Source organism: Pteropus medius, unplaced genomic scaffold (genome assembly GCF_902729225.1).
Source record: "Pteropus medius unplaced genomic scaffold, Ma_sr-lr_union100, whole genome shotgun sequence".
Classification (NCBI taxonomy): Eukaryota; Metazoa; Chordata; class Mammalia; order Chiroptera; family Pteropodidae; genus Pteropus; species Pteropus medius.
Window position 1 is genome coordinate 1,656,418 of NW_024351730.1, and position 14,463 is coordinate 1,670,880.

Below are 14,463 nucleotides of genomic sequence, written 5' to 3' on the forward strand. Positions count from 1 at the left end.
TAAAGGCCACATATGACAAACCCTCAGACAACATTATACTTAATGGTGAAAAACTAAAAACCTTCCCTCTAAGATCAGGAACAAGGCAAGGATGTCCACTATCGCCACTGTTATTCAATATAACATTGGAGGTCCTAGGAAGTGCAATCAGGCAAGAGAAAGATATAAAAGGCATCCAAATAAGAAACAAAGAAGTCAAACTGTCACTATTTGTGGGTGACATGATTATATAGAAAACCCTAAAGACTCCACAAGAACACTACTAGAAACAATAAGCAAATACAGTAAAATCTCTGGATGTAAAATCAACATTGAAAAATCCATAGCGTTCCTTTACTCTAATAATGAAGCATCAGAAAAAGAAGTGGAAAAAATAATTCCTTTTGCAATTGCGACAAAAAGAATAAAATACCTAGCAATAAATTTAGCGAAACATGTGAAGGACCTAAATAATGAAAACTACAAGACCCTATTAAAAGAAATCGAAGACGATACAAAGAAATGGAAAGATATTTTATGTTCTTGGTTTGGATGAATCAACATAGTTAAAATGACCATATTGCCTAAAGCATTATACAGATTTAATGCAAACACCATCAAAATCCTATCGGCATTTTTTAAAGAAATGGAACAAAAAATCATCAGATTTGTACAAAAGCACAAGAGACCCCGAATTGCCAAAGCCATCTGGAGAAAAAGGAATGAAGCTGAAGACATCACTGTGCCCAACTTAAAATTATACTACAAAGTGACAGTAATCAAAATGGCATGGTATTGGCAGGAAAACAGACACATGGACCAGTGGATCAGAATCAAGAGTCCAGAAGTAACCTATGTTAATATGTGCAAGTAATTTTGTACAAAAAAGCCAAAAACATACAGTGGAGAAAAGAAAGACTCTTCAATAAATAGTGCTGGGTAAATTGGAAGGCCACCTACAAAAGAATGAAAGTAGGCTGTTGTCTATCCCCACACACCAAAATTAACTCAAAATGGATTAAGGACCTGAATATAAGACCCGAATCAATAAAATGCATAGAAGAAAACATAGGGACTAAACTCAAGGACTTTGGACTTAAAGAGGACTTTATGTATTTGACCTCAAAGGCAAGGGTAGTAAAAACAAAAATAAATAAATGGGACTACAACAAACTAAAAAGCTTAAGCTCAGCAAAAGAAGTTGTCAGCAAGGTAAAGATACAACCATCGAATGGGAAAATATATTTGCAAGCAACGCCTCCAATAAGGGCGTAATATCCAAAATATACAAAGAACTCATACAACTCAATAACAACACAAAATCAAATGATCCAATCAAAAAATGGGCAGAGGACCTTAACAGACACTTCTCCCTAGAGGACATACGAATGGCCAATGAATATATGAAAAGATACTCAACATCACTAGCTATTTGGGAAATGCAAATCGAAACCACATGAGATACCATCTCACACCTATTAGAATAACAATAATCAATAGGACAAGTAATAACAAATGTTGGAGAGGATGTGGAGAAATAAGAACCCTCATACTGGTGAGACTGCCACTATGGAAAGTGGTATGGAGGCTCCTCAAAAAACTAAGAATTGAACTACCATATGATCCAGCAATCCCTATACTGAATATTTACCACAAAGACTGAAAAACTCATATTCAAAAAGCTATTTGCACACCAATGTTCATAGCAGCATTATTCAAGTGGTCATGACATGGAAGCAACCGAAGTGTCCTACAATATAGATGGTTGACTAAAGAAAATGTAGCACATATATACAATGGAGTATTACTCAGCCATAAGAAAAGATGAAATACTGCCATTTGTGACATCATGGATGGACCTTGAATTAATCATGTTAAGCAAAAAAAGCCCAACAGAAAAAGTTGAAAATCACATGATATTACTTAAATGTGGAATATAAACCTAAAAGAACAGAGAAACAATCAGAGACTCAAGGTTATGAATAATGGACTAGCGGTTACCAGAGTATAGGGTAGGGAGTGGGGGAGGACGTAGACGGGGTAAAGGGCTCAAATATAGGGGGGAGGGGTGGGTTAAGTGGGTAAAGGGGATCAAATATATGGTAGCTGAAGGAAACTGGACTTTGGGTGGTAATCACACAATAGAATATATGTGTCAATTTATAATATACACCTGAAAATTATGATTATTTTTTATTATTTATTATTATTTATACCTACAGCACCTGGTCTTCCTAGGTGGTCTCCAATCCAAGTACTAACCAGGCCAAACCCTGCTTAGCTTCCAAGATCAGACATTAGGTTTATTCAGAGTGGCATGGCCATAGACCATGAACTGTGGCTTCACTGGGGGCACGAACCCAGGACCTTCTGCATGTAAAGCAGACATGCTAACAGCTACACTATGGAATCACATTCAAAAATTATACAATTGTATTAACCGATGTTACTCCAATAAACTTAATAAATAAATAAAAAATAAAATAAAATGTAATTGTTAAAAAGTATTGAGAAAAATCATGTATCTTAACAATTCTATACAGTTTAAAACTGCTTTGGAGACATCATATCTATCTGTTTATTTTTAATCACAAAATTCGGGATACTAGCCCTGTGTAAGAGAGCACACACTGACCCAGGAAACTTGAGTGCCAGGCGTGCTGTATCTCTAATCAGCTCTAGGTAGTTACTCATCATCATCAAGCTTCAATTTTGTTAGGCCTCAATTTTCTAAACTGTAATATGACAAGAGTAAACAAGTTGCCTTCCAACTTAAGTTATAAATAAGTTACAATAATTCCAAAATAAGTTATAAAGAAACATTTTTTAAAAAGATTAAATTCATTGTTAAAACTGAGTTCATGAAAAGAGCAATATCTTGGCTCTCTGTGGGCAAAAAAGGCATGTTTCTACCCTGGGTGTTACATGTTGGTAGCTGCGTGTTGGAATTGCAATGAAAGTTACCAAGAACTGGCAAGATCTTTGGTACAAAAATAGAATATGCTGTCATAACCACTGTAGAGATATTTCTTATATATTAATACATAGTAGTGTCAAAGTGAAATACAGGCAGCATTCAACACTAATCATAAAACTATTTCAAATCATATTTTGTTACTGATTTGTAGAAATCTATCCAGCATAGATTCTTCACAATTTACTATGATCTTGGATTGCAGGAATTATAGGCATACCTTGTTTTATTGTGCTTTGTTTTATTGTGCTTCACAGATGTTGTATTTTTTATAAATTGAAGGGGAGTACCTCCACCAGCAAAAAGATTGTGACTCACTTTATTGCAGTGGTCTAGAACTGAACTCACAATATCTCTGAGATATGCCTGTATAATAGAGATTGGCAAACTTTTTCTGTAAATGACCAAATAGTGAAAATTGTATGATTTGTGGCCCATATGCTCTCTGTTGTTAACTACTCTGCTCTGCACAAAAGCATCAATAGACAATACACAAATGAACAGGCATGGCTATGTTCCAGTAAAACTTTTTTACAAAAACAGGCATTGGGCCAAATTTGACCCATGGGTTTACTGATCCCTGAATTATAATAAATTCCTTCCCTAAGTTACTATTTGCACTATATCTTGAGATAAGTTACCTGATTGCCTCTCTTCTAATTTCTGAATGTGGAAATAAATGCTTGCATTCTACAACCCTTTATTTTCACTCTGAACTGATATTTCCAGAAGACAAGTAGTTATAGATGTTTCTCTTGCATTCCCCTTGCTTGTATTACCATTTTTACGTGATTTCAACCTTTGCTCTGAAAATGTTTTTCTCATATGTCTTTTGTACTTTGGGAATTGTGATCAAGCTTTGTTAAAATCTTTAGGACATGATTAGTTAACCTCTCTTGCTAAACATATTCTTCTCTTTCATAAGGGAAGCTCAAGACACTCTTCTCAAAGAACAAGAGGCTCTGGAGGTAGAACTAGTTTTGGCAAATTATTTGCAAAGAAAGATGTTGGTTTCTGAACTTAGCACGTCCCTAGAGAGATCCTTGCCTTCACCAGGAGAATTGGGAGCAAGCTTCGCTTATGTAGTAATGCCTGGCTCCAGTCCTAGACAGTTCCCCACTAGCCTCTATCCAGCTCTCATGTTTGCCCTTTCCCTTGAAGCATCTCCGGTCTCCATCCTTTCTTTTCTCCCAACGTTTCCAGGTTCCAGAAATTCACCTGCCATGGACAAACTTGATGTTGCCAAAACTCTTCACTTGTATGCATAAAGGCTCATAGTTTATTGAGATTTACCACATGCTTTAAATTCATACTTTTCCTATTCAGCAATTTAGCTATAGCCCCAGATAAAGGCAATGTGTGTGATCCATCTTGCTTTATGTCTCACTTGACGTTCTGCCTTTTTCATGACAGGTTGCTGAATGCTATAAAGCCAGGACTTGTTAAAAAGATCAATAGATTGCCTACCCCCATTGCAGGATTGGTGAGTATCCAGAGTTGAGATTTATTTTCCAATATTCTTTTGCTCTAACCTAAGGGTCATGACAGTGTCATTTATTACAGTTTTCTCCTGCAATATATATTCCACTTGAATGAGAATGCATTGAATCCATTAAACTGAGAGGTAACTTAAAAATGAAAGATTGCAGTTATGCCTAAATGGCATCTTAATTTTTCTTTGTATTTTTCCCATGAGTGATAAGGACCTTCATTCTTAAAAAGGTAAATTTGTTTTGGGGTGAGAGGTAGATAATTATGTTGATCCCAGGGCAGGAATGTGATTGTAATTACAGTTTTCTCATTTAATTTTTTCACTGCATTCCGCTGGAATGGAGAGGAGAGGAGAGGAGGTAGAGAGAAAGAGAATTTCATGATTAACGAGTAGCATTTTCATGATAAATTGCTGTTTTCAATCTTAAAAACCTACTCCTGTTTAAATACGACATTTATAGATCAACTCTTTTCAAGACGTAATGGACACTAAAGCCATCTTAATATCACCTGGAGAATTGTTTAAGCAAAGCCCTTGCCCTTCTGAACCTACTTATCTAAAACAAATAAAACTCATGTGTTCACAAATGGTCAGAAGCAGGATTTTTTTCATGCATCGATATGTTTCATAATTCTCGGCGACTAATTTTAATTATGTAATTGCTGTTGTCCGTTGTGTAAAAAAGGGAGAAAGGTGAAAGATCAAGAAGACAAACATATCTTAGCTCTAGAAAGAACTTGGCATGTGCATCTGTGCACACATACATGCACACAAAAAGCTGAGAATGTGTGTGGCCTTGTAACAACTAAGTTTCCATTGTGAGTTTTGTATGTGGTTTTGTAGGCAATAGTTAGAAAAATGTCAAGAATTTAGGCAGGCTCCTGCATAGACCCTACTGATTGTTGTTAAAAAGTTTCATAGCCTTATCATGATGACTAAATGAAATTAGATATAAGAACAACAACAACAACAACTAATGAGAACTGTGAGGGTCATGGTAATAAATACATGGTTTTTAGCACATTGAATGAAATGGATTTTTTTATTTTAAGAATTGCTATTTCTGTGAATGCATTTTATTTCCTATACTAGTAAGTAGTAAGTTGGTGATTATCATTAAAAATCTTTCCAGTTTTATTCATCAAAATTATATAGCCAAGTTAATAGATAGGTAGGTAAGTAGATAGATAGATAGATAGATAGATAGATAGATGATAGATAGATTTAAAAGGAATGGATTTGAAAATTTCATAATCAATCAATATGTATATTATTTGTTACATATATTAATGTATTCATATGTGATTTTAAAACTTTTTAGTAAATCCTTCGCTTCCAAACATTAAGGCCATAGTCTTAAAGATACTGATAAATATTTGTTTGTAGCAACAACTGACCTTGGAGCTCTGGGATTTAACATTATAGGAACAAAACTTGCAGCATGAAGCCAAAGGAAAGGCCCTAGTAAAATCCATGTCAACAGAAGCAAGCAGCTCTGAGACCAGAAGTTAAGGAGAAAAAGGGTTTTAACTCTAAATTTAAAATGTGAATCACAAATAATTTTAGTAAAACTAAGAGTTTGGGACATGTGTATTTATCTTTATATTATTTCTTATCATAGATCAAATGTTGTTCTTTACATATTGCCTCTGCTTTGAAGCAGGCAGGCAATTTAATTCAAGATACTGGGGACTCAGTTGTTTTCCTCCATTTATATCCTTGACTTTTATTCCTCCTCTTTCCTTTTTCATTTGAATTTCCTTTCCATTTTGTCCTTTCCCTCATTCTTCCATTTTCTTGCCCTTTTCCAACTAACATTTCCCTACTTATGTTCATCCATTATCACTTATATTTTCCTTACCAATTTGTTATTGTAATATCATAATTTATAATAAATATATATTTGATCTTTGTTCATTTCTGGCACAAAGGTCTTAAAACCCTTGGATTTCCTAATAAGAGCAATGGAGCATTTTCAGAATATTTCGTCTTTTGTTACTGGCTCCTGAGATAGCTCCAGTTCCATAATGATTGAAGATATGTCTTGTTATTCATAGCAAGCCCCATTCAACCACACCTGAGTTGATGTTAATGAGGTAGCTTTTGGAAAGCTGGGGGCTGGTTGGCAGGGAAATCAACCAGGTGATTACAGGGTTGAAATTTTCAGCCCCACCCCCACCCTCCAGGGAGAGGAGAGGGGCTAGAGATTGAATTCAGTCACCACTGGCCAGTAATGCAATCAATTACGCTGATATAATAAAGTATAAAAAACAAAAGGATGGGGTCGGAGAGTTTCCGGGTTTTTGAGCGCATGGAGATTCAGGGAGAGTGACATGCCCAGAGAGCATGGAAGCTCCATGGCCTTTTCCACATACAGTGAGTGCCCTATATACTTTTTATCTGGCTGTTCCTCTATATCCTTTATAATATTCTTTATAATAAACTGGTAAACATAAGTAAATGTTTCACTGATTTCTGTGAGCCACTCTAGCACATTAATCAAACCCAAGGAGGATGTCATGGGAACCTCTGATTTTATGGTCAGCTGGTCAGAAGCACAGGTGACAACCTGGATTTGTGATTGGCATTTGAAGTGAAGGCAGTTTCATGGGACTGAGCCTTTAACTCATAGGATCTGACATTATCTGACACTGTCTCCAAGTAAATAGTGTAAAAATTGGGTTAATTGATTGGTGTTATTAAAAAACACACATTAGAGTTATCTTTAGTCCAAAAAAAAAAAATCTTTGCCTAAGTATAATTACTGCTCATTTACTGATGGTTTTTGAATCTAAAAGTCCAGTCAAACTCTTTTCCTCTCCGTTTACCTTCAGTCAGCACTTCCAAAACCAGTGTACTAGTTGGGGTCCTGGCAAGAAACTTTCTTCTTCCTATACCCCATTCTATTAATGTTCTTCCAGGGTTCTCTCTTCAGACCTATTGGCTGTTGCCTTTCTACACTCCTGTTCTTGTCTGTCTTCATGCCTGTAACTCTTCATAGCATTGACCCAACTCATTGTTACTCACCAAGATTTTCCTTCTGAACTCCAGGCCTCTTGTTCTGTTTATTGGACAGCTCCATTTGAATGTCCTACCTGAATCTCAAACTTAATATATTCAAATAAAACTCAGATGACCACACCCAGCCCCCTATTCCCTTGCATCAGTAAAGACATCATAAATAAGCAGTTGCCCTAGTTCAGCTATCAGAGAATTTGGCAACTTTCTCTAATTTGTCTATCTGTCTGTATTTCCTGGACCACTGTATTTCCTAGAGCAGGCCTTTCTCAGCTCTTGCCTGGTTTATTATAACCAGCTCACAGTTCCTCAAATACTGTTCACTCTTATGTATGTTGCATTTTTTTCCTGATACTTCTTATGAATATAATGCTCTCCCCTGCTCTTCTTGACAAAAATCCTATTTATTTATCAAGACCCATTGCAAAGCCACCTCCTTTGTGGAGCTTTTAGAGTTTGAGGTCCATATGATCTTTTATTATAGAAGAGTTAGCATTTCTGGGCCTAGGAGAAAATGAGTGAATATATTAGAGAGATAAAAGGTAGCTGTGTTGAGATATGCTTCAGAGAGTCAAATTTTGAATAACTGTTGTTAACAGTTTGAAATAAAGGTGTGTAAATGGTTTGGTATTCATGTTAAGACATTGTAGCTTTAAGCAGTATATTGGCCATGATCGGACTTATCAATATCTTTAATAGGTACAGATGATATAAGGTGTCCTAGTGATACACTAAGAAGTCACATCATCACCTTGATAGAATGTCTGCCAAAATATTTACCCAAAATCCAATTCTGAGGAAACAATCGAACAAGTTCAAATTAAGGGACATACCATAATACAGCTGGCCTGCACACTTTTTTCTTAACACTAGTTTTATTAATTTTTTTACAGCTTTATAGAAATGTAATAGGAAATTAGTTGCTCATATTTACATTGTACAATTCAATGATTTTTTTCAATTATAGTTAGCATACAATAATACATTAGTTTCAGTTGTACAGCATAGTGATTAGAGATCTATATAACTTACAAAGTGATCACCCCACTAAATCTAGTACCCCTTTTCCCCCTTACATCGTTGACTATTTTCCTTATGTTACACTTTATATCTCCATGTCTATTTTGTAACTATCCATTTGTATTTCTTAATCCTTTTGTCTTTTTTCACCATCCCTCCCAACCGCCTTCCCATCTAGTAGCTCTCAAAATATTCTCTGTACCTATGAGGTTTTTTTTTGTTTTTGTTGTTGTTTATTTTGTTCCTTAGATTCCACTTGTATGTGAAATCATGCAATATTTGTCTTTCTCTATCTGACTTCATTCAGTGCAATACCCTCCAGGTCCATCAAGGCAATATCTTTTCTATCCTCTTCCTTTCAGTCTGTGTGTGTCTTTTAATCCGAACTAAGTCTCTCGTAGGCAACATATGTTGGGGTCCTGTTTTCTTATCCATTCAGCTACTCTATCTTTTGGTTGGGGCACTTAATTCTTTCCTATTTGAGGTACTTGTTGATAGGAATATAGTTATTACCATTCTTTATTCCTGTTTTTGATGCATGTTTTTTTCTTTTTAAAGAAGTCCCTTCAACATCTCCTGTAATACTGGCTTGGTTTTGATAAATTCCTTTAGCTTATTTTTGTCTGGGAAGCTCTTTGTCTGTCCTTCAACCTTAAATGATAGCTTTGCTGAATAAAGGATTCTTGGTTGTACATCCTGGGTTTTCATCACATTGAATATTTTGTGCCAAGCCCTTCTGTCCTGCATGGTATCTTTTGAGAAATCAGCTGCCAGTCTTATGGGTGCTCCCTTGCAGATAATTGACTGCTTTTCTCTTGCTGCTTTTAAGATTCTCTATTTGCCTTTAACCTTTGGCATTTTAATTATGATGTGTCTTGGTGCGGGCATCTTTGGGTTCCTCTTTCTTTGTATTCTCTGAGTTTCCTGGGGTTTTATTGTCTATTTTCTTTACCAGGTTAGGGAAGTTTTCCATCATTATTTCTTCAAATAGCTGTTTAATGTCTTGTTTTCCTTCAGGTACCCCATGACACGGATATTTTTACATTTAATTTTGTCCTGAACTTCTTAAATTATTATTATATTCTTGGCTTCTTTTTTCTTGCTGTCCTGATTGGGTGACCTTGGCTACCCCATCTATACTGGTGATTCGATCCTCTTCTTCATCCGCTCTTTTAACTCCCTTTAATATACTCTTCATCTCAGATAATGTGTTCTTCATTTTTGACTGGTTCCCTTTTCTAATTTCCATTTCCATTTTAATGACTTTTTCTTTTATCTCTTTGTTAAAGTTCTCACTGAGTTCATCTACACATCCCCTAAGTTTCTTGAGCATCCTTATAACCAGTGTTTTCCACTCTGCATCTGTTAGATCACTTGACTCCATTATTCTTGGATCTCTGTTCTTTTATCATATGGTTTCTTTCCATTTTGTCTTTCCATTTTGGCTGTTCTGTGTCTGTCTCTATGTACTAAGCAAAGATTCTAAGTTTCTAGGTCTCATTAGCGCAGCTTCTGTAGTAGGTGTCCAGTGGCACAGTCTTGAGAGGGGTTCAGCTGCAGGCCAATTTTAGCCCCAGCCTGCATCCCTCTGGGGCCACTTGTTAAGATTCAGCAAGCTATCTACAGATGCTATGCTTATAGTTTCCTCAAGAGGTCATGCCAGAAACTGAGGCCAGCTGCCACACCAGTGTGTGTCTTGGAGCTGCTCAGTAAAGGGCATAGGACTTACCGAGGACACTACTGGATGTGGCTTGGGTGGGGCCGTGAGTTGAGAGAGGTGAGTTTCAGGAATTCTTTGGGTGGAGTGACCTCTGTTATCCAGTTTGATGACATCTCAGCTATGGTGGCTCTGTGTTCACACTCTGGGAGTGGGGAGGGCTCAACAGAGGAACAGAGGATACCACCAGCACTTCTGCCAGGTAGAAAGCCTCGCCTCTGGCCCTCACTCCAACAACTCAGCGTCCCCTGTAAGTCCCTAGAGTCTCCTAGGCAGCTGACCTGGCGTTGGTGCTCAGAGCAAGCGAGCCTGTCACCGTGAATGTCAGGTCACAGACATGGCCCCTTTAAGAGCCTTCTGGGGCTGCCATAGCCTCTGTCCCACTCAGCTGCTAGGGACCCAGAAGCCTTGCATCTTCTCTCCCTCCTATGTCCCACCATTGCAGGGTGACTACTTATTTCTCTCCCTAGTTGTAGGGCTTCTGTTCACCTAGATCCCAGGTGACTCTGCTCGCCGTTTGCTCCATGTTTCCATCACAACTTTAACGTGGTCGCAAGAGGAGATGAACAAAGCCTCCATCATCTTCGCCATTTTGCCCTGTTTTCTGGCTTGCACTCTTTAACACTGTCAGTGTCATAAAGATACCTCCCTATCCCCAAAACTGTTTCAGATGAAAGGTGACTTAAGGAGATGAGATATGACAGGCAAACACCATGTGTGATCTTTGATTGAAAAAGCAACTATAATAGACATTATTGGGACAATATTGGAAATTTGAGTGTGGGTCGAATATTAGATAATCGTAGTCTCTCAGTGTTGAATTTCCTTAATGTGGTAACTATCTTGTCAAGATAGTCGAGATATATAGGAGAATACTCTCGATGTTAGGAGGTACATAAACCGGAGTTTCTATAGATGAAGTGTCACAATGTGTCCAACTAATCTTTAAATTGTTCAGCTAAAAGAAATCTGTGCACATAATGTATAATTTTATATACACATACACATGGAGGGGAAGAGAGTGAGTTGGTAAAATGTTGGATCTAGATAAAGTAGATAAAGTGTATACAGTTGTCATGTACTAATCTTGCAAATTTTGGGTAAATTTTAAAAGTTTACAATATAAAAAGTTGAGGTTAAAAGACATTATTTCTCTTATCTATTTTTGAGGGGATAGGAAGGACCTCAAATAAGCAGTAGATTTGATGATAGCCAAGACCATCTTGGATTAGTAGAGATGAAGCCTCTTATGTGAGTATATTCTTCACGTTACATTTTCTTCCTCCTATATTTGTGACTGTTAGGAAAGTACAGACAGAGTTCCTCAAGAGCATCTGCAGATTTCTAGGTTTCTACTTTGTCAGGGGGTTGACAAGCCACTGGTCATCAATAGAACGAGAAGTCCTCAGTAGCCGGAGCTGTGGAGAGCTAAGAAGCATGGCCAGAGTGTTTTCCCTGCCTGGAACCCATGCCCGTGTGCCTTAATGGCCTGGCGTTGAGAAGAATCCATTAAGATGGCCCAGCTGCTTGACTTGACGATAAATAGAAAAGTGTGTTTTCACATAGAAATCCCAAATTACAAACACATGTAGATTTTACATGTAGGTGAATTTTAGCCCCTGAGTTGAGCTGTGGTTACAAAGAATTCAGGGGTGAAGGTGTTAAAACAAAGTAGTTGAAAATCATTTCCTGGCAAGAAGGCAAAGACCCTGGATCCGGGTCTGTGTTTCTTCTGTAACGAATGCTGACATTTGAAACCGTGTGGTGACTGCCTGCAGATGCTTGCATTCTTTTTTAGGTGTTAGTGATACTGTTAGCTATTGCCAAAGAGAAAGACCTCAAATTTAAGTCTTGGTATACCAAAAATTAAAAAAAAAAACGCTGCCCTTCAGTCTGCCAGTTCATTAGTATTGCACAATCAAGCCGCATCCTGAAACTCAATTTAATGGTCACCAGAGATCATTCTAAATTCTTTTTCATCCTAGAAACATTAGACTTTGTACAAGAGGCACAAATGTATGAAATCCTTGCTTACAGTAGGAGTTTTGGGATTAAGCTTTCTTTTGCCCAGATTTTAATTGTCATAGCCATTGTGTGTTTGTGTGCATGTGCATGTGCGTGTTCAGGAGTGCATGTGTAAAGTATAATTGGAAATAGATGCTATTTGGAGATTCTACCCTCAGGGGCTGAACCTTTCTAGAGCTGTCATGAAATATTTACTTGATCTTGCATATAAATCTATGAGGATGAAAGCAACCTGAAAAAAAGAGAATTTTACAGCTGGAAAGGCATCTTAGATTTATTCATTTTAAAGATGAGGACATGTGGGTCCATAAATGGGAATCATTTGCCCAAGATCACACAAATTGAAAAGCTGAGATGGATCCAAAGCCCCGGCCACCTTTCTCCTTGATTGTGTTACTCACAAGTGTTTCCCGTTGACAGTGAAACACATGTAAATGACAGATTATTTTACCTCTTGTGAGAAAGAGGGGGAAACAAAGAATCACTTTTTTTAGTTCATTTCTTTTTTTTCTTTCTTTTGCCCAATATCTTCAAATATCTGTACTCTGTGAAAGGCCTCCCTTCATGGATGATGAACACCAGAAATTTGAGTCTAGCTGAAGTTCAGCAGGACATAGAAGGAATATATCTAGTAGAATTATCCTACCAATTAGTTACTCTAACCTATTAACAAGTTTAAGAAAAGGGGTGTATTTTTCTTTAATCAAAAGATAAGTTTTCAAATATGTTTAGAGCTGAGCTTTCTAAAATGGATAAAAATGTAAGTTGTTACAAACTGCAGACTTTAGGTAGCTTTCAAAAGGTACCTGTTTTATTTTATGAAATTGATACCAGAACAGTTGGTGTTTCCTTGTTTGAGGGAGGTCAGAGGGGGAGAAATGATGAAAAGGCAGTAGAGATTTCCACATTATGAGAAGATAAAAAATGTTGTTTGGATAAAACATGAACATATGAAGCTGTCGAAAACTGAGTTAGCAGGAGTGAAAAGCCTTTACACAAACTTCATAATTTTAAGAAGCTGACAATGCAGTAAATTTGAGTCCCAGGTGTTTTGGATGTTTACCTACCAAGGATTCGTTTTATGCAAATCCTAAATGAAGATTAGTTCTCATGTGTCTGAGCTCATCTTTACATTCTACAATTTCTGTTAAAATTTCTAGAGCATTTACCTTTCCTTTAACAGTTTATCTTGTAGGTTCTTTCAAAAAAAAGCTGGTCCAAAGTTCTCTTCTCTGCCTCTGTTTCCTTTCTAGTTAAAGTTATTGTTTCTGGCCAGGAGGGAAGCAGAGAAGGCAGAAAAGGAAGCTAGAGGTGTAAGTTATTGAAATGATGATGATCATATATTAAATACCTACTGTGCATCAAGTGCAGTGCTGGGTAGCCCTTCTTTATGTTTACAATTTCCCTGCAATGTAGTTATTGCCGTGCCTTCACTATATCTCAGGAGTGAAGGTACAAAGAAATAAGCTACCTGCTTTCCAATAATTAAGAGGCCAAATTCATATTTGAACTCCAGTTTACCTAGCTCCAAAGTCTGTGCCTTTTCTACCATGTACACTCTCTCCATTAAGCTTTATAATATGTTATTGAACCTTAACACTCCTAACCATCTATTTGAAGGCACTAACTTCTAAGGAGATCTCATATGTATTTTAGAAGACAACCTCACACCCCTCTCATTAATATCTATTAATTTTACCAGATTGAGACAGTGGCTTATTTTAAAAGGCACTGTAGTGGTAATATTTCTACTATCACCCCTATAAAATTAATCTCTATGCGACCACATCTCAGCATCACAGTCAATGGTGCACCAGTTCAACAATGATGGTAATAGGAAAACATTAGAAACCTTTACTGAAATCTTTCACAATAATGTTATAGAGTGATTCCATTTGTAACATACACAAAATTTCCTACAAGGCACTCCTCTCTCTCTCTCTGCTCTCTCTCTCTCTCTCTCACACACACACACACACACCCCATTCTCACACTTGCCAGTTTGCCTCAGATATCTCCCCACTTCTAACTACCTAAAATCTACCAGACTCACACTACCCTAGCTCTCGTCTTTCTTGCTTCTAACCCTTTTCTCTGCCACTACTACTCCTTGGCCTTTTCTGGTACAAATCAATCCAACTAGACTTAGCTCCTTTCAAGCCCCCCCTTTACCGTGATTCTGATTTGGACAACAAAGACTCAGGAAGAGGCAGACACAGTATATTATTCTTCATAGGC

General features: G+C 37.1%; 1 protein-coding gene across 1 annotated transcript in view; it reads left to right on the forward strand.

Annotated features, from left to right (window-relative positions):
* Window positions 1-14,463, forward strand: part of LOC120588009 (LIM and calponin homology domains-containing protein 1-like) — a 240,320-nt gene that overhangs the window by 155,476 nt on the left and 70,381 nt on the right. The window contains exon 3 of the mRNA XM_039845101.1: window positions 4,367-4,436. Within this exon, the coding sequence (XP_039701035.1) occupies window positions 4,367-4,436 (70 nt within the window). The remainder of the gene's footprint in view (window positions 1-4,366; window positions 4,437-14,463) is intronic.